Source organism: Parasteatoda tepidariorum, chromosome 7, assembly GCF_043381705.1.
Source record: "Parasteatoda tepidariorum isolate YZ-2023 chromosome 7, CAS_Ptep_4.0, whole genome shotgun sequence".
NCBI lineage: Eukaryota > Metazoa > Arthropoda > Arachnida > Araneae > Theridiidae > Parasteatoda > Parasteatoda tepidariorum.
Window position 1 is genome coordinate 43,694,896 of NC_092210.1, and position 21,601 is coordinate 43,716,496.

A 21,601-nucleotide genomic window follows, 5' to 3' on the forward strand; every position below is an offset into this window, starting at 1 on the left:
AGTCAACAACAAAGCAATTTTTTGTAGTCTATATTATATCATCACTATATATATCCTTAATAATATTATCCGTAATATATCCTGTATAATATGTGTAATAAATATAGGGTGTACTAAATTATACAGACAGTTTTCAAAATATTTATAATACCTTACGAAACTTAGACATTTAAGGTAATAAAAAAATTCTTGCAACACAGTCATGTAACAAGAAATACGTTTTTCTGAGTTTCTAGATTTAGAACAAAACTTTTCAGACAGATTACGCACTAAGTCTTGTCTATCAATTTTGCCCGTTGTATTTTGATGTATAAAAATTTCGCTCACTGATTACAAGTGATTGTGGACGTGTTCTAAATGTCAATTAAACTTTTCGGAAAATTAAAATGAAGAATTCAGATGCTTTTCTTTTATTTAAATATTTTATACTTACAGCGCCATCTGTAGAAAACTTTTTTAATTAAAAAATAGGAACTCGGGTAGAAAAAATTTGCACCGTGACATTAGGCTCTTGATCTTTTTTACAAATTTTAATCATTTTCATGTTATAAGTTTTGAAAGCATCAGTCTAATTTATAACACTATGTGTCGTTCACAGTTACTTACGGGAATACTAAATTTAGAGTTTCTTGGGATTTTATTGTTTAGTAGAACATTAGTTTCTAATCAGTACTGTGGACCATTAATGTAATTTCAACTTTAATGCGTCGTCAGGCTCCATACAAATAGCACTCAATACAACATTCATTTTTATGGGGCCACCAAAAATTGAGAGCAATTAATTGGTCTGAAGATAATGACACTCCCACATTTTAGTCTGGACTTAACTTGAGTTGACTCTCCTATAAGCCCATCTTTCAAATCAAGAGTTGAGTTTATTTCAGTTATTCAGTTGAGTATATTTGAGTTTGAGAACTGGAACTGTTATTTACATTGAAGTTATAAAGTTGTCAGTAACAACCGATGGTTATTGAAAGAGACGGTGAGTTCAGAGTTAAGTTAAAATAATTCTGTAATTAAATTCAACATTCAAATTGTTCAGCTCAACTCAGTATATTATTTGCTCATACAAATTACTTAAGAACGAAATTCAAATAAAATAATATTTTCAGCATGGAAGATGGATTAAAATGTTCTTACAGGACAATACACTCAATCTACGCTATTCGGATTTAAAGAAAAATGAAACTTTTTTCTCTTTAAAAGAAAAATGAAACTTCTTTTCTCTTTAAAAATAAGTATCTAATTAAGGATATATAAATAAAGCACGCTACGCTAATTTGCTTATCTATAACAATTTTTGAAAATTTTATACAGAATTCATTAAAAAATTGTTCAGAATATGTTTTTTTAAATAATGAAAGGTAAAGCTGTATACTTTTTAAAACTAGAATGAAGCCTTAGATAATCAAAACACTTTTATTAGGATGAAATAAAGTATTTCAGTTATTATATTCAAAAATAAAGTTTAGACATAAAAGTATTATGAATTATTTATGAGATAATGTTTACGATATTCTCAATTAGATAGAATTCAATCACTTTGGGTTTAAGGATAAATTTATGCATAATAGTACGTTCTAAAAACTATCATCATGCTAATGAAAAGCAAGAAGAAAAACATTTTCTGTCAATTAAAAAAAAATATTCGTCATGTTTTAAAGGATATTTTTTGTGAAATTTGACTCCTTTTCTCAGATTTAACGAAGCAAACATTTGTTTCCTAAATTTAAAATATTTTACAAAAGGAAACTTGAATAAAATCATTATTCACTCAATTTTTTTAAAACTTCAATTAAATATTATCGGTGATTTAATAAAATTGACCATCACATGTTAAAATTACCATCAAATTCATCATTCAAATATCCCTCTGGAAATCAGTTTTTATGTACAGGGCACAAAAAAAACGGACCACTCTGAATAACTTTTACTTTAATGATCGGATCTTCACGTTCTCACGTTCTAGGACTCAATCTTAATGGTTCGAGAGATTGACCTTAAATATTTTAACTAACAAGTGCAGATGATATTTTGAGCTATGAAATCCACAATCTGGAAAATATGGTCCCAATAATTTGGACAGGAGTGTACTCCAAAGTTTGGACCCCTTAATGTTAATTTTATTACTTCGTGTTTCTCTGTAACACGAAAACTTCCTAAGCGGATTGAAATTTTTTTACACACAATTATAAAATTCTTTTATCCAAAGATAATTCCAAGCAGAAAATAAATTTTAGTAAAAATATATTATTTTATTAAATAACAGTAAAAATTTTGAATTGAAAGGTAAACAATTTTTACGTCATTTTAAAGCATGTAATTTTATATGGCAAAATAAAAATTTTAACGAAATCACTTGAATAGTTTTTAACTCTACGAATTTTTCAAACAACTTGAATACAACGTGAAAGGCAAATTTTCTTTGTTATCATTATGATAATCGGATTTGCAATAACAGGGATAGGTCACGTTTTATTTTTACGCTAGACCACGTGTTACGCTGCACCACGTGTTTAATTTTTTTGATAGCTTCTCTATTGAAACATGCTTTTGTAAGCTTCAGATATAATAACAAAGTGCTTGTTACGGAAGGAATATAGTTTGCATTTACACTAATAAAACATGAACTGAATATTGAAAATTGTTAGAAAAAGTTGTTTTCTGATCATGTAAGGGCAATGGTAAAAAAAATCATATTCAGCGGATTCAAAAGGAATTTAAAAAATCTTAAGCATGCACTAAAACACAGATAGAAAAAGACGTGTATTATTTTATTATTCTTCCATGGACGTAAGATAGCACGAAGTGATAATGAACAATTCTTTTGATGGAAGTTAAGTCCAACCAAATTATCTACATAACTCTCTACTTGCACTGAGTGGTTCAATATGCGGTTACAAACATAATGGACAAATCATAAAGATTGCGAGTCGTGTAGCAGCCTATTTCTGAAAATATCATAGTACGCTGTTAGGGTGTCTTCATATTTTTATGCGCATGTGAGCCGATACTTTTATTTACCAAAACTAAAGTAATTTTACCGAAAATTTACATTTTCAGATCATTATTGTCAAAAATTGGATTCAAATAGGTACAGAACTAGTTCCTCGTCATAGTGTAGTTCACTAATTTAACATGCTGTGGCACTTATTTTGAGATGGTATATTTAACCTCAATATCTATCCTCGAGTCAAAATGATCTGAGTATGAAATTCAATTCGGTACTCAATTGGGTGGGTAGCATTTATCTGTAATTGGTTAAAAAAAGATAAAAATCTTACGTTCAAAATATTTTTCATTAAATAATGACTTTCTATTCACTTAGTATTCACTTAGCCTTCACAATAAATGCAAGAGTACTCAAAAACAAGTAATCAAAATTAAGAAGTCCTTCCCCAAAAAATGCAATGACACTAGACAGTTTTGAGTGACACATCACCAGAACTAGTGATCAAGATTTACTTTAGCTCTTCAAATTTAATAATAGTCCAGTGTACCACTCACTTGGGCCGCTGGCTATGGGTTGTTCCGTTCAATGAACATCATGTTCCGTTCATGTTGAACTGTTCAATGAATTATATATTGTTATTATGTCCGAATATATATATTGTTGTGAGTCCGAAGTAAGCTTAGTATTATATGCTTGTGTTTCTAAAATATCATGTTAGGACTTTGTAAATAAAGTGTTTATAACTTAATGATCTTTTAATTTAATGGTTTCGAAACTTAGCTAGCGTGTCAGGTTATTTTCTTGCTAATATCACTAATTTAGTTGCAGATAAAAAAAAAGATCTTGTTGATCCTATTTAGATGAAATTTTCGAAAATAGTAATTTGAAAATTAGAACATGATAGGAATGTCCATCTCAGAGTTGTATAAATATGATGTGTTATACTTTTCCTCTAAATTTTTAACCGCTGTGCTGAACCACCTGGCATATTTTTATCTTTTCAATCATTGAATACGGATCTCTTTTTGTTAGTGCTAGTCTTTGAAATCAAACGGTACAATTTTTTAAACTATAAGATTTGAACCTTAGAGGTTCAGGGGCTAAAATGCTTGCCTTCAATCAAATGACCCAGGTTCAAGTTCTTGCGATAGCTGATAGATTAGAATTCTGCTCTTGGATTGCACTAATCACAATACTGATGTGGGTGGAACTTGAGTGGTCGGTGGAACTTGATTTAGAGTTCCCCCCAAACCCTTGCTGTTGGCTATCGTGGTTTTCCTCTGCATGTAACGCAAAAGCGGGTTAGTCCCAGAAAAAATTCGTCCACGAAGACTAAGTTGACCAAACGCTTGATCCAGGAGTTTCTTTGTCTGAGTCGGCTACAAAATCACAGAGCTATGTCGTTTATGCCATGTTATTGTCTATGTCTATGACTGTCACAGTCTGACTGACTGTCTATGTCTATGACTGTCATAGTCTGACTGACTGTCTATGTCTATGACTGTCATAGTCTGACTGACTGTCAATGTCTATGACTGTCATGTCTATGATTGTCTACGTCTTTCTTTCTTTCCTTCCAGACGCGGATACGTACATAGGTTGATTGTCTACTTTTATGACATGTCTATGAATGTACCATGTCATGTCATTGACTATGTCTATGTCATTGAGCTACTAGCCCTAAATCCAAAAATGAATGAGCTGATCAACAAAAATACATTAAAATAAGACAAAATGAAATACGAGTATTGAAGTGAAAATGGGTATTTAACACATTTGTTACGAATACCAAATACTGAAAAATCTCAAATTCTGTTAGTAATTTCAGTGATTACTAAATGACAAAAGACAAATTACATTTGATATTTGTCATCCTTTAAAAGTTTGGTTAACAACTGATATGCTTATTAGATTATTATTCCACTAAGAAATACCACTGACAAAAAAACTTATAGTTTTTTAATGACTTCTAAATAATGTGTAACTATTAATTACGCAACTGTTACGTCCAAATATTAATATTTAAAAAAAATAAAACTTTGAAAGTAAGAAAAATATTTTTTACAGATTATTAAAACGCTTTATGCTACAAATTAAAATAACATTCAATTTGTCGTATTTTTATCAAAAGTTGAAAAATAGATCAGTACACCGTCTTAAATATGAACTATTTATAAAAAAAATTACGTATCTGTTATTTTGATTTCAGCATGATACAAGAAGCTTAAACAACCTTCCTGAGTTAGACATGCGAACTATTCCAGTATGGAACATGGGTTATACCGGCAAAGGAATTGTTGTTACCATAATGGATGATGGTAAGATGTTTATGCAATTATAAAATAACATAAATACTGATGTATTTAGATCACAATTTTCAAACTATTTTTGGTTCTCCGCCAGCTCTCTAAGCCAAACATTGGCGCCCCTATTCGATAAGAAAAAACTTTTTCATTGTTTAAAATTTCTTATAAAATGTACTTTTAATCATGCCCTTAATTAATAGGATTTTTGGTATAATATACATTAAAAAGTCGAATGTTTATTCTCTTTAAAACGCTAAGTAACTCTTAAACATATCATTGTAAAAAATTATTAGCTGTCATAACATTATATTTTTAAGTTGAATGAAAGACGAACACTTCAAAATAGTTTGATGAAAATTTAATGAATTTTTTTTTTGAAGCGAAAGGAAAATTGTTTCAGAATTTTTAGTGTTAAAATGATTTTGTGAACGAAATCATTTTAGTGTTAAAATGATTTTGTGAACGATATCAAGCAAAGTGAAATAAGCAATTGCCTCTCAATGAGTAAAAATTTCAAATGTAAGTATTTATAAGTAGCATGACTCTAAATGAAAGTTTGACTGACTTTTCTTAAGGGAAGTATAGTAAAAATGTATCTCTTTTTCAGGTTTGGAATGGAATCATACTGATATAATTGGAAATTATGTAAGCTAAAATTCTATTCTCAAAGTTTCTTTCAGTTTATTGAGTTTTTAATAATTTATATTTAGCAAATTATATTAACAAATTTTATTGTACAATATAATTTATCAAATTATATTGCAATTAAAAAGGAACAAATAATCTGCGGTATTTTTTTCATATTTTTCACGTGTTACTTCTGAAATAATTGTACTTTCATTTTTGTTATTAATTTTTCTTGTTTTTAGAAACCTAAAGCCCCTTTTTCTGCATTGAACTTATGCTAAAGTAGTATAAAACATTTACGTAAAATTCTATATTTTGTATAATTTTTCACCTTCATTTCAAATTCTAGTTTTTGCCATGCAGCTTTTCTTTCCGTACGATAACTATCTTTTTTTTTTCAAATGATTTTACGATTATTCTTTGTATACTACAAACTTTACGAAAAAGAGTTCCCCTTGGATTCCCTCAGTTTTTGCAATAAAACTAAGAATGATCGAATTAGAACCAGAAAAGATAAATAGAAAAATCGGCCGCCAAAAATTGACCCAATTAATTTTATTGATGAAAGCGTAAAACAATATAATTAATATATTTTTTCCTAATTTTTAATGTAACATATATTAAACATGCATTTATCAAATATATTTTATATTATTTTCAATGAAAATAAAAAGATATAAAGTAAATATAATATTTCTTTTTTTAGAATTTATGTGTTTTAACGCTCGCAAAAACAACACTTTCGAAAGAACTTTTTTAAAAAAAATAAATATCCGCGAAATTCAAAATAATATCAATTAACCCTAATCATAAACGGATTAAAACTGTTAATTCAAATTCTACTTTTTGTCATGCGACTTAGCTTACTGTAAGATAACTTAATCTTTTTTCAAATCATTTTACGATTATTTTTTGTATACTTGCTCTCAATTTTCAGAAATGAATGAACGTCGTATAAATAAACGTCATATAAATAAATTACGATATGATTTCTTTGTCGAATTGATACTCTATCTAATTCTTATCTGTCTTCATATATAATTTTTTGGTAAGTTGCATTGCCAGATATTTTAATAAGAATAGGCCACTATAGTTTTAAATATTTTAAAATTTAAATATGATTTCAATAAGCAAAAATTTTAGAATCAAGACATTAAATTTTTTTTTTATTAGGTGAACATGAGAGTTACTGTTGCTCAGAGAGTTCTCGAACGCTCGTTCCCCAATAAGCTCGGGCAGCTTATTGGGGCTTATTTTGAAGTTGGGTTGGCTGGTAATATGAGCACTGCTCTTAGCTTGCACCGATTACAAGCTTACATATTTATTTAAAAAAAAAATTCTTTTAAAATAGTTTGTTTGCTAAAATTACAGAGTTCATTTGTTAAAATAGCAGTTCTTATCTGCTTAAAAGACAAGCATCCATTTTAATCTAAATTTTTTTCGTTGAGAAATAACCGCTTTCAAATAACCAGAAATAAACAATATTCAAGTTCATTGCATCATAAAATATTTCCTTTCTCAGTCATTTTTTAACAGAAATTATCATAACGACGGCCCAAATGCTTTTGCAATCTATTTCAGAAACTAGTCTTTTATTTCCTACTTTTAAATCCGTGTATCTTAGGCATTTAATAAATTAAAAAGGACAATACAGATAAAACAATTTTTAGATAAATTTTTTTTCATGCAATAGCTAATTAGCTTTTAAATTTTTTTCGATATGCTAGACGCAACAATTTTGATAATTTTGGAGAATCAAGAAAATTACTGATGCTTAAATGGCCAGGTTTCAAAATATGTGTTTTTTTTTTCTTAAAAAATATCTTTATTGGAACTGATTTTTGAAAAATTGGGATCTAGGAAATTCGGAAAATTGAGGAAATCGTGTTTCTTTTTTATACTATCAAAGCAATTTCCTTAGGTTCAAAGTATTATCAAATGTACTTGTTTACACTGCAACAATTTTATTTTCTTTTTAATTTTATAATAGGTAGGCTGAACAGTGGGCAAGAATCTTTGAAACTCCTTAATAGTTTTTTCCTTAAAGCTTAAGATTGGCCAACACTGCTTTTCAATTTGCAGAAAATAGAACTAAGAATCATATTTAGTGAATGAATTTCTTATTAAACATTGCTCACTATTTTTAAACCTTAAAAAATAAAAAATAGAAACAAAAAATTTAGCTTAGCAGGCAAAATTTTACTCATAAGGTGACTGGCAATCTTAGCATCTTCTTTATTCAATCGATTTTAAAGAAATGTAATAAAGCAAATTTATTAGTTGTATTTTTGTATATGTTAAATATTCTATTTATTAGGTAAATATATTAATTGTATTTAAGTATTGAATTAAAATTTTATTTTAGCTCTTTCTCAAAAGCATTTTCATGAAGGGAAATTCTAAAAAAAATCAATTTGAACTAAATTCTAAGTTATATTATAATTTTGTACTTGCATATTTTTTCTTTTTTCAAATATTTCACATATGCTTTTAAAAAAAAACAATATTTTTTTTAAAGAAAAAATCCAGATTTTTCCAGATTTTTCACCTCGATAATAACCATAAATATGTAAGATTAATTTTCAGATATTTCGTATTTTATAAATTTATGCGGAGCAGTTCGGGAATAACTTTTAAATGATGTATTTCGAGCTCCTCTTTATCTTTCAAAATATTGCGGATCGAAAATTTATAGTATCATTTTCATTAACAGTATATTAATAGCACTAGCTAGAGATAATATAAAACCTAAGGCGATATTTCATACGGTGAAAGATCTTACAACGTAAGTCAAAATTAACATATGTTTGTAAAATATCCAATCTTAAAGAAACAAAAATCAAGAATTCTTGAGAATGTCTTCTAAAAATTTCAGTGGTTATAAAATGAGATTATGTATAGTGGTTATAGAAGAAAGTTTCCTCATGGATTCACTTAAAAAAAAAAAAGAAACATTTTTCTAAGACCCTAAGACCCGATACCAATGATGATGATCAGTTGTTATAAGATAAGATTATGTATAGTGGTAATCAAAATGTTTCTCTATGGATTTACTAAAAACATTATTTTTATAAGGATCTGAGAGCTATTTGGGATACCAATGATGATGATCAGTGGTTATAAGATAAGATTATATATAGTGATATAAAGTCTAAAAATATTAAAAATTACCGGGCTAGCAAAAGCATAAACAAAATAAACTAAACACATAAAGAGATAAACAATAAAATAAAAGCAGACGATAAAATTAGAACAAAAGAGAGTTGTTGATATTTTGGAGTAGTTGTTGGTTTTTGGAATTTGTAAGTTTATTCTAACCCGTTACGGGAATTGCTATATATTTTTGAAAGATTATTATTAACCTGTGACGGGTAGTTTATTGTCGTTACTGTATTTGTTGTGGTGTGAAATAAATATTTTTTAATAAAACAAAGACTTGTTCTAGATACGCTACAGTGGTAATAAAAAAGTTTCTCTATAGATTTACTAACGCATTATTTTTATAAGGATCTGAGAGCTATTTGGGATACCAGTGATGATGATCAGTGATTATAAGATAAGATTACATATAGTGGTTATAAGAAAGTTCCTTTATGAATTTACTTAAAAAACTTATTTTTCCAGGATCCGAAAGCTAGTTGGGATACCAATGATGATGACGATGATCCCTTTCCAAGATACGATGCATCCGATTCCAACAAGTATTTTTTTAAATATTTTATTTATTTGTAATTTGTTTGTTTTGAGTTGTAATCTTCTTTAAAATACTTATTATATTTATTTTTTAGTCATGGAACACGTTGCGCTGGAGAAGTAGCCATGAAGGCTGATAACAAAAAATGCGGCGTTGGAGTTGCTTACAATGCTAAGATTGGAGGTAAACTAAATAGTGAAATAACATGTAATAATTAAAAACATCTTAATTCCTGACAGTCAAAATATCGGGAAAACTGCAATGTGGAAAATAGTTTGTTCAGGAGAGCGATCCAAAGGCCCCTTAATGTTAATTTGGACTATTTACACATTTCGCCATATTTCGAGAACATTTTGAGTGAGTTAAAAAATTATTGCACACCTTTCTTTTGTTTTATTGGGACCATATTTTCCAGATTGCGGCTATTCCCTATAGTTTGAGGATCATATTTTTGAATCCATCGGAAAAAAAAGCATTTTTATTCAAAGAAAGAAGCTTTTTGTGTCTGTTTTTGTAACTTACAACTTCATTTTCCCTAATTAGTAAGCATATTTGAGGTCATCCTCTCGAACCATTATGATTGAGTCCTAAAGCGTCAAGATCAGATCATTAGATGGTCCATTTATATTTTTACACATTGTGCACTGAGAAAATGTATGATCAAAACAGCCAGAATACAATAAAATTTACTTTGCTTCAGGCTTTATGGATACACCAAAAGCTTAGTAATTTTTATTAAAGCAAAGCGCTTTAATAAAAATTACTAAGCTTTAAAAATTTTTGGTTAAATAAACCATGATATATGGTTTTATTACCATACTGTTCAATACTAAATATGGTGAAATTTGATGGTTTTATTATGATACCTTAGAGCATGGCATAAAAACCATTTATTCGGTTAAATGAGAACTATGATTTTGAAAATCAGAACTTCTGATGAACTCTAACCATAGGAAAGGAAAAGAAAGCGCAAAATGAATAATTTAATAAATACTGAAATACACAAAAATAAATATTACCAAAGTAACATTGTTATTGCTTTTTTTTTAAATTTTTTATTTATTTATCAGAATTGCTCTAGTGGCGCATTCGCTTAAGGTGTCTATCACTCCTCTGTTTGAAGTGGAAGTTTGGAGAGAAAAGGGTACCAGCTCAGGCATTGTCCACGTCGTCTGACCTGAGTCTAAATTACGTTGTATTCCTAACATGGCCGCTAAGAGATAGAGTCCTAAAATCTCTGGGTGAAAATACCCTCACCATACAGTAAGGTTATTATACCAAAATTTTTCTCTCCTGTGAATCAGTTTCATATAAGTAAATCGTAAGGATGAATCGGACTACAAGCTTTCTAATTTACCTTGGTTAGAATTACAACCTCTCTAATGGCGGTTAGAGCATCAGATTAAGCTGACTAGTTCGATACCAACCATCGGGCGGCAAACGAATCCTGCATGAAACCTGGACATTTGACCTGGCCAGGTTCACCCTAATGCTAATATACATTAATAACAAATTCAGCCCTATTTTCTGTTCTTTCCTCCATCCTCTACATTAATGACCATGCGCAAAACATGCAATTCTTTTTTTTCTCGACAGATGACAGCCCGACGCTACATCGCTGCATTCCTATGATTCGTCTTCAGAGGACGCCATACCGCATGAGAAACTTTTCATCATAAATTCTATTTTTAAGGCCATAATTAATTTAAAATTTAAAGAATAGGAAAAGTGAGTTTAGGCAAATCTATAGTATTTCAATTACTAAAAAAATTCGAAATTTGAAGACGCAAACAAATTATTGAGTACTTTGCCATCACATAATCCTAAGTCATCTTCTCATAATTTATTTTCATTTTAATATTTTGAAAATATCTTTGCAGTATTTAAAACATCATGGCTTGCTCTTGATCTGCTTAAACTCAGTTTTTTTAAATATTTATGGAAGTGAAAGAGAATTTGCGAAAAGTTTCTCTCTTGGTATAGCGTCCTCTTAACATTATTGACACAATTTTCTAGATTACAATCAATGCCAATTTTTTATCGTAAACTGTACCGTGTTTAATCATACACGGTCTTACCGAAAAAGTCTGTCCAATATATGTATTTTTTTTATGGTTCTATTACAGAAAATTACTGTTAACGTCATTTTTCCATGGCACAAAATATTATGGCAACTTTTATGCCAGAGAATTTCAACAATACTTTAGGATTTTTTACACTTTCTCAAGAAATGGCTAAATGCTGAATCCTCATATCGATATATTGAATATTTGCATATTTGCTGCACACTTGAAAATATATTAAATCGAACCGTTTTTTCATTCAATCTGGGACCTACTAACATGCAATAAAGACCAAGGAAATTTTTGTACTACTAGATGGTACAATATTTCACCTAGGTAAAGCTGCAGCAAGTTTAAACGATATTTTGGTTCAAAGTAGTTAAGAATTTCTAACAAAGTGTGAAATATATTGAATTCATTTTACCTTTTTAAACTCTATCATTTTATGTGTAAGAGATACATTTCACTTGAGTTCATAATAAGCACTAATTTAGAATAAAATGAAACTTTTACTTTTTAATTTAACTACATGTTTTAATATTATTTTAGCCATGGTGTCTTAGGAAATAGAGCGTTAGCTTCTCAATGAAGTGACACAGGTTCGAATCCTTGCGGTAGCTAGTTGAAGCAAATTTTGTTCCTGGTTAACCTCTACCACTGTCCTGAAATATAATATCCTTAGTGGTAAACGCCTCAGCGGTCATGGGTTTTAATCCACTAACTATCAAGCTAATCTTAGGAGGTTTTCATGGTTTTCCTATCCTTGTAACACAAATTCGGGTTAGATCTATCGAAAAGTCCTTCACCAAGAAAAGTTTGTCCCAATGCTTAATATAAGAGTTCTCTTGTCTCCTGGGTAGGGTTCAAAATTACTGAATTGCTCTAGCTGTTCAACGTCGGTTGTATTATAAAATTAATATTATTTAACAATTAATATAACAATTAATACTATTTTAAATACATAATTGTTTTATATATCATCCAAATAAAAATATATGGGTTATGTTTTATAGGTAAATGACTAATATAAATTTAAAAAATATGTGAAATAACTATGCCGTAGTGAGCTTTATTAAAATTATTAAAATTTGTCCAAAAATACAATTTTGGAAGTGTTATTAGTTTATATAAAGATTGAAATTTTAGAAGAGCCAGTTTTCCTTCCAAGCATTTACTTTTTAGTTTTTTCTTAACTCCGTTTTATATGATCTTTTATTGATCGAAACTTTATCAAATGAAATTTTATTTTCACGAGTCAATATTTTATGGAATCTATAAAATTTAAAGCCTGAGAACTTGAAATTTAAGAACTAAAGATTCAGCATAAATTCACCCCTGGGACAGATTGTTATAAACTTTTGAGTTTCTTAATGTTTCAGACATTCTAAACATTTAAACTTAAATATATTCATTCACGTCTATATATTATTTCTGAATGCATGTTATTTCAATATTTTTTCCATATGTATGTAATGATTCATAGATAAAAAATTATATTTTATTTTTGTGAGAAACTAAAAAAAACTTTAAAGCATTAAAAAACCAAAGAAACAAACAAAAATTGCACTATGTGATGAAAAGTGAGAGAAACAAAAGAGCCTGAAATTATTTTAAATCTTAATTAATCTTTTCATAAGAATATAAATAGGGGCGGGTTAATAACTGACCTCTGTGTAAAATATTGAATAGTTGAAAAATCTTAAAAAAATTGCATTAAAGCTTCTTAATGTATCAGACACTCTAAAAATTTAAAATTAAATATATTCACCCACGTCTAAAAATTATTTTTGAATACTTGTTATTTCAATATTTTTTTCATATGAATGCTATGATTCATAGAAAAAAACATTTTATCCTATGAGTTAAATGAGAAAACAAACTTTAAATCATTAAAAAACCAAAGAAATAAATAAAGTTGTATTACGTGCATAAAAGTGAAAAATGCCTTTGAAATTATTTTAGGTCTTAATTAATTCTTTCATAAAAATATAAATAGAGGTTGGTTAATAACTGATGGCTGTGTTTAAAATATTGAATGGTTGAAAACTCTTAAAAAATCGCATTAAAGTAACAGTAGTCTACTAAACATTATTACATCAATGTAAAGCTGCATAATTCTTATAATTTGGTGATTTTTTTCGTACTATCGTTATCAGCTCTTTGAAATTGCAAATTATATCTTTTCAAAGCAATACCGTAAAATTATGTTTTCGATAAAAGCTGAAAGATGAGTAATTAATTAAAAATATTTTTCTTTCTGAGTTGAATGCAAAATTATTTTTAATAAACATTTTTTTAAAATTTTTGTTATAGTTGCTTAAAGTAGTGTTGAAGTGTTTAAAGTTGTCTAACAGTTGATAAAAAAATATTAAAAGAATAGAGTAAGCAATACGACATTATTTTCTAAGTTTAGTAACATGAAACATAGCTTCAAAATAAATAAAGAAATAAGTTGATATTAAAGATACGTTAAGATGTCCGACTAGTTTTGAAAGATTTTTTTTCTTAAATATTAATTTAAATTTCAGAAAAGTTTGTTTATTTGTTTTATTATGCGTAAGAACTATTATTTTAAAAGGCTATTTTAGGTTTAAAAAAAAGCATTTTTTTACATGCGTTAAACACTGTAACAGAATTTTTATCGCCTAAAACAATAAATTCTTTGAGGATTTTATTTACATGGTCATCAACTGTGTTTTGAAGTATCATCTTAAAAGCGGCTGCATATACTACTGAGTTAAGGGTTAATGTAGTTATAAAAGAGCAAAATTTTTTTTTTTAATTTCTGTATTTGTTTTTGAGAAAAATCATGCATAAAAAATTAAATTCTACTTTATTCTTTTAGTCTGTAGTTCAAAACATTGGTGTTATAACTGTAAACACTCGTAAAAAATTGTAGACAACTATTTTAAAAACAAACATGAAATATCGTATTTAAGGCACTGTAAAATGCTTAATTTGAGATAAACGCATTTAAGGACTTAAAAGCATCAGTAAAATCACCTGGAAAGAAACCTACGACAACTTCGTAAATAATTTGAAAACAAACTAAAGAAAAGTGTTTTTCATTATATTCAGGGATCCTTAATTTATAATAAATTCAATCGAGAAAATTTTGCCCAATGTCATGCTTTTACACCGGTCCTTAATTTTATTCATTAACATTAAAATTTATAATTACTGTAAGATATAATATACATAAAAGACAGCAAAGATTTTTTCGAAGGCAATATAAACTAAGAATCATTAACCTAGGATGTATCAATACAGTATTTATTAAAATAAAAGTTGTTTGTTAATCAAACATGCACACAGAACAGGGATAATATTATTATGAAATAAGGCTTAAGCTTAACTCCTTAGCGATCTTATTTTTTTTCCAGAAAATGGTCATAAAAGTTCCAATTTTTTTATTCAAGGAAATTATATTAAAAAAAAAGGTGTATTTGCAATATATGTATTAATTCCTGATTTTGGAGTTTTTGTAGCTTGGAATTTGAAACTCCATATGTCCATGTAATTCTGACTTCATAATGTGCACAATATAAAAAAAAATATTTAATCATTGAACAAAAACTACGGGTATTCACAAAGAGCATAAGTAACAGAACTAAGAGTACTAAATACATATTACATACACATAGACTTGGATAGTGCTGCCATTCAGTGTGTAAAATAAGAATTAAAAAAAGTTATCGGTGGAAGACATGGATATCTTTAAAGCTTTTTGGTGTATTAAAAACAACATGAAATGCATTTGGTGTATTTCGAACGCTCTAGCTCGGAAATATCACAGGCACAAGAAATGGAGACAAAAGCTAAACCCGTGATTTTAACGGGAGTGAGAGAGAAAGGGTTAACAACAAAGCAGAAGAGATTAGACCTTAAGTTTTATAATATTATTAGAAACAATTAACAGATTTATGTAAATCTTATGAGGAGACAAAATATCTTTATTATACAACGAAAAGCACGCCTACATGTTAAATAATTTTTTAAATCAATTCGATAAAGAAGATTAAAATTACTTGGCAAACAATTGACCCCAAAGAATATATTTGATCAGCCTGTGAAGAGGGCTGAAACTTAATTAGTATTAAATAGGCTATAATTAGTTTGTCACTTCTATCCAACAAGAACTCACAATTAAATAGTACACAGTCTATAAACAAACTGCCATATAATTACTATCTTTAAATTATACAATTATTCAATTTTAAATTTCTATTAAGGATCCAGAAACATTTTTTATGCTTTTAAAATATGCCCTACCATCATTTCATACACGAATTTAAATGTAAATAAATTATTCAAGCTCCGAAAAAGAACACCCTCTAAGAAAAAAAAGATTTGAGATTCATGCAATTTTTGTTAATTATTGGTATATTAAAATTTAATTTTTGAAGATTTAATTTTGAAAATTTTGAAATTTATAAGATTGCCCTATTCGATATTATCATGAAATAAATATACACAATACGCATTCACATATATCGTCACGCATTTACATATATCACGTGAATTCACACAATGTATAGACTTTTACAACGCCAAAGTCGGATCGGTTTAACCACAGTTTTTAGCAGGATTGGGATTTTGAAGTCAAAAAGTGGTTTTTGACATGACAAGGGAATAATACTGGTTTAAACCGTCAAAAACTGAAGTTTGCGAAGAAAATATATAAACTTCAAAACTACCAACAGTTGCCATGCATTATATTGAAATTTAATTATACTACAGGTAATCAGTAGGTTTTAAAATATTTTTTAATTAAAATTAAGGTAAAATAACAGATTTAAAATCTCAGAAATTTATATTCAAATGCATGTGCAGAAAAATTTTGCTCAAAAATTGTTTAAATATTTATATTTTGAAAAAAAAAATTTTTTTTTGTTGATATTTAAGGAAATTAAAAGTTTATTACTATGCATTTTTGACATATAAGGAACATATAACTAATATTTATAAGGAACTTACAAGTTATGTTGTATAAATACAAACTTGATGCAAGTGTATAAAAAAAANGCCCACGCCCCACTGGGGGGCATTTTGATTGTTAAGGGGGGCAATTCGAACATGGACTCGATCCGAGTTTAACCCTTTTGATACGGGCCATTTAAATGCAATGCTAGATTTCGGTGCCAAAATTGAAAGAAAAAAAGCAAATTCTTAAATAATTGCGACCAATAAATATTATAAATTCGTTTGACGATACCAAAATTTCAACTGGGTTTTTGGCGTCGTTAAGTTAACTTCCCTGCAGTAGACGGCAGGCTTCGCGTGGACCCCCGCACTCTTTAAAATTGTTCGCATCTGAAGAATAGAAGAAATGAGTGATGATATTGAAAAAAAAAAACAACTTGTTGAAAACAAGAAAATTCTCAATGCAAATGGATGAATCAACTTTGATAGACAGTGTGGCAGTATTGATGACTTACGTAAGATATTTTGATAAAGGGCATTTAGCTGAATAAATGTTGTTCAGTAAAAGATTAGAAAGCACCACTACCTCCAAAGTTATATACATATATAATAAGCTAAAAAACTACTTAGATGTCAATAATATACCAATGAAAAATATAACACCTTGTGTTGCAGATGGTGCTCCTAATATGATGCGCAAGAAAAATGGTTGCTTAAAATTTATGAAACATGAGAATCCAGAAATGATTTTTGTGCATTGTGTTATTCACAGGGAAAACTTGGTAGCTAAAAACATCTCGCCTGTTCTAAATGAATTACTACATATCAGTAATAAAGGTTATCAATGCTATTAAAACTAATGCCAAATGTGAGCGTTTCTTCAAGCTATTCTGTGAAGAAGAAAAGGTAGACCATGTGAGACTTTCACTTCACACTGAAGTAAGATGGCTCTCAAAAGGCTTGAAAAGATTTATGGATTATGGTTTGATACTCTTCGTGATTTTATAAGCGACAAACATGAAATGAATTATCTTGTTAACTGTCGATGGTAAAGCATTTGTAAGTTATTAAGCCGATATCTTTGAAAAACTAAGTATATTAAATAAGCGGCTTCAAGGAACAAATAAAACTCTTGTTGATGCGAAAGCGACGATATTTGGTTTCATTACCTTTATTGAGTTTTGTCGTCAGAAATATATTAACAACAAAAACTTTAAACAGTTTCATTGGCTCCAAAAATGTGAAGTAAATGATACCGCTTTACTTGTTATTGTCATCAAAAAATTCTATCGACTGATTTAAAAGAAAGATTTTCTGATTTAAAATAAATTGATTTTCCAACGCGAATGAGTCCCGCAGTGCACTGATTGTTAAGACACGGTTCCCAGAAGATCACCGAAGTCAAGCATCACTGGCTGCGGTCTGTGTGCGGGTGAGAGACCACTTGGATCAGTCCATACCGCACCGAAGGTGTGCGGTATGGGTCCTCGATAAACTGTTCTACCGTAAAATGCTCGACTTTGCGTGAAATTTGTTGGGCTACCGAAGCTGGGGCAAATTTTGATGGCTTGTCTTCGGATCATCCTCAGGGATATTTCCCAGACCGTCGCCAATAGCCCATTGTGCAGATCTAGTGCGATGTAAATTAACTACAACAACCATCATGAATGATGAAGCCAATGTTAGTGGATTTGTCTGATATATCAAATATGCAGTATCAAGAAGAACTGGCAGAATGATGAGTCAGTTAAAACTTCATTTAATATAAAAGGAGTGATGACATGGCTTTGGGAAGAAACAGAAATCAAATTCAACCAAATGTGCAAGAAAACTATTGTTACCGCTTCCATCTTCATATTTAGCTGAATGTGGATTTAGCGCTGTAAATGATTTACTGGTGAAAAAAAGAAATCGTCTGGATATAGCAACACAACGAGGAGACTTGAGCTAACCAAATTGGAACCTAACATGAAATCTCTGTTCGTCCAGCGCAAGGATTTCACTAAATTAAAATATTAAATTAAAATATTAAATTACTATAGAAAAATCCTTATTAAAATTATATCGAATTTGAATTTTAGTTTTTTATTATATGTTTTGAAAATTTATTTACTGTGTTTCGTTAAAAATTTCCTAGTGATTTCTTCCTAAAACCTATCATTTAAGTTTCTTAAGTTAACAATTCAATTTTTTAATATTAAAAATTATGTATATGTTGCATAGGGGGCATAAGATTTTTAGAAAGACTTAGGTGGGGCATGGCTCAAAAGAGGTTGGGAAACACTGTACTAGATGGTCCATTTATATTTTTACACATTGGACACTGAGAAAATGTATGATCAAAACAACCAGAATACAATATAATTTACTTTGCTTCAGGCTCTATGGGTACACCATAAAGCCTGGTAATTTTTATCAAAGCTCTTTGGTAACAATGTTTGGTAAAATTAACCATAAAATGTGGTTCTATTACAATACTGCTTGATACTAAATGTGGTGAAATTTGATGGTTTTTTTATGATACCTTAGAGCATGGCATAAAAGCCATTTATTCGGCTAAATGAGAGCTATAATTTTGAAAATCAGAACATCTGATGAACTCTAACCATAGGAAAGGAAAAGAAAACGCAAAATGAATAATTCAGATACACAAAAATAAATATTACCAAAATAACATTGTTATTGGTTTTTTAAATTTTTTTTTTACCAGAATTGCTCTAGTGGCGCATTTGGTTAAGGTGTCTATCACTCCTCTGTTTGAACAGCGGGGATAGTGTCCGGCAAAAAACTGCCATGCATACGCAGCAAGGTACACCCTTAATCTGCGGAGACGGAGAGTCCTCGTGTTGGTTGTGGTGTGGAAGTTTGGAGAGAGAAGGGTACCTGCTCAGGCGCTGTCCATGTCGTCTGATCCGGGTCTAAATTACGTTTTTTTCCAAACATGGCCGTTAAAAGATGGAGTTCTAAAATCTCTGGGTGAAAATACCCTCACCATACAGTAAGGTAATTTTACCAAAATTTTAAAACATCATGGTCTGTTCTGGATCTGCTTGAACTCAGTTTTTTGATATTTATGGAGGGGAAAGAGAATTTGCGAAAAATTTCTCTCATGGTATAGCGTCCTCTTAACATTATTGACGCAATTTTCTAGATTACAATCAATGCCAATTTTTTGTCGTCAACTGTACCGAGTTTAATCATACACGGTCTTACCGAAAAAGTCTGTCCAATAGAAGTATTTTTTATGGTTCTGTAACAGAAAATTACTGTTAACGTTATTTTTCTATGGCACAAAATATTACAGCAACTTTTCTGCCAGAGAATTTCAATAATACTTTAGGATTTTTTTCACTTTCTCAAGAAATGATTAAATGTTGGATTTTTATATCGATATATTGAATATTTGCATGTTTGCTGCAGGCTTAAAAATGTGTTAAATCGAACCGTTTTTTTTTCATTCAATCTGGGATCTACTAAATAGCATGTAATAAAAACCAAGGGAATTTTTTGCACTACTAGATGATTCAATAATTCACCTTGGTAAAGCTGCAGCAAGTTTAAACGATATTTCGGTTCAGAGTAGTTAAGAATTTCTAACAGTTGGCAAAAAAGTCTGAAATATATTGAATTAATTTTACCTTTTAAACTCTATCATTTTATGTGCAAGAGATACATTTCATTTGAGTTCATAATAAGCACTAATTTAGAGTAAAATGAAACTTTTACTTTTAAATTTGACTACATTTTTTAATAAGGGTTTTAGCCATGGTGGCTTAGGGAATTGAGCGTTAGCTTCTCAATGAAGTGACACAAGTTTGAATCCTGGCGGTGGCTATTTGATGCAAATTTTGCTCTTGGCTATCACCGACCATAGTCTTAAAATATACTATCCTCAGTGGTAGACGCCTCAGTGGTCATGGGTTTTAATCCACTAACTATCAAGCTAATCTTAGGAGGTTTTCATGGTTTTCCTTTCCTTGTAACAGAAATGCAGGTTCGATCGATCAAAAAGTCTTTCACCAAGATAAGTTTGTTTCAATGCTTAATATAAGAGTTCCCTTGTCTCCTGGGTAGGGTTCAAAATTACTGAATTTCTCCGGCTGTTCAACATCGGTTGTCATATAAAATTAATATTATTTAACAATTAATATAGCAATTAATGCTATTTTATATACATAATTGTTTTATACTTCATCCAAATAGAGATATATTGGTTATGTTTTATGGGTATATAATAAATAATTCAATTGCATTATATTGATTGAGGTATACAATAAATAAGTCAATTTTTAATAAAAAATAGATCAGACCCTACGTCATTATAAAATATAAATTTAAAAAATATGTGAAACACCTATGATGTAGTGTGCTTTATTAAAATTATTAAACTTGCCCAAAAATACAATTTCGGAAGTGTTATTAGTTTATATAAAGATTGAAATTTTAAAAGAGCCAGTTTTCTTTCTAAGCATTTTCTTTTTAGTTTTTTCAAAACTCCGTTTTATACTATCTTTTATTGATTGAAACTTTATCAAATGAAATTTTATTTTCACGAGTCAATATTTTATGGAACCTATAAAATTTAAAGCCTGAGGATTCGAAATTTAAGAACTAAAAATTCTGCATAAATTTACGTCTGGGACAGATTTTAAGTAATTTTTGAGTTTCTTAATGTTTCAGACATTCTAAAAATTTAAACTTAAATATATTCATTCACGTCTATATATTATTTTTGAATGCATGTTACTTCAATATTTTTTCCATATGTATGTAATGATTCATAGAAATTTTTTTTTTATTTTATCTTTAGTGGGAAATTAAAAAAAACTTTAAAGCATAAAAAAATCGAAGAAGCAAACAAAAATAGCACTATATGATAAAAAGTGATAGCCTGAAATTATTTTAAATCTTAATAAATTTTTTCACAAGAATATAAATAGGGGCGGGTTAGTAACTGATCACTTCGTAAAATATTGAATAGCTGAAGAATCTTAAAAAAATTGCATTAAAGTTTCTTAATGCATCAGACATTCTA

At 29.1% G+C, this 21,601-nt stretch overlaps 1 protein-coding gene across 2 annotated transcripts in view; it reads left to right on the forward strand.

The window, feature by feature from the left end:
- LOC107452277 (neuroendocrine convertase 1-like) overlaps positions 1-21,601 on the forward strand; it is a 98,910-nt gene that overhangs the window by 46,956 nt on the left and 30,353 nt on the right. For both annotated transcript variants that reach the window (XM_043042632.2, XM_071183351.1), the window contains 4 exons: positions 5,163-5,271; positions 5,867-5,904; positions 9,511-9,587; positions 9,675-9,763. In XM_043042632.2, the coding sequence (XP_042898566.1) occupies positions 5,163-5,271; positions 5,867-5,904; positions 9,511-9,587; positions 9,675-9,763 (313 nt within the window). The remainder of the gene's footprint in view (positions 1-5,162; positions 5,272-5,866; positions 5,905-9,510; positions 9,588-9,674; positions 9,764-21,601) is intronic.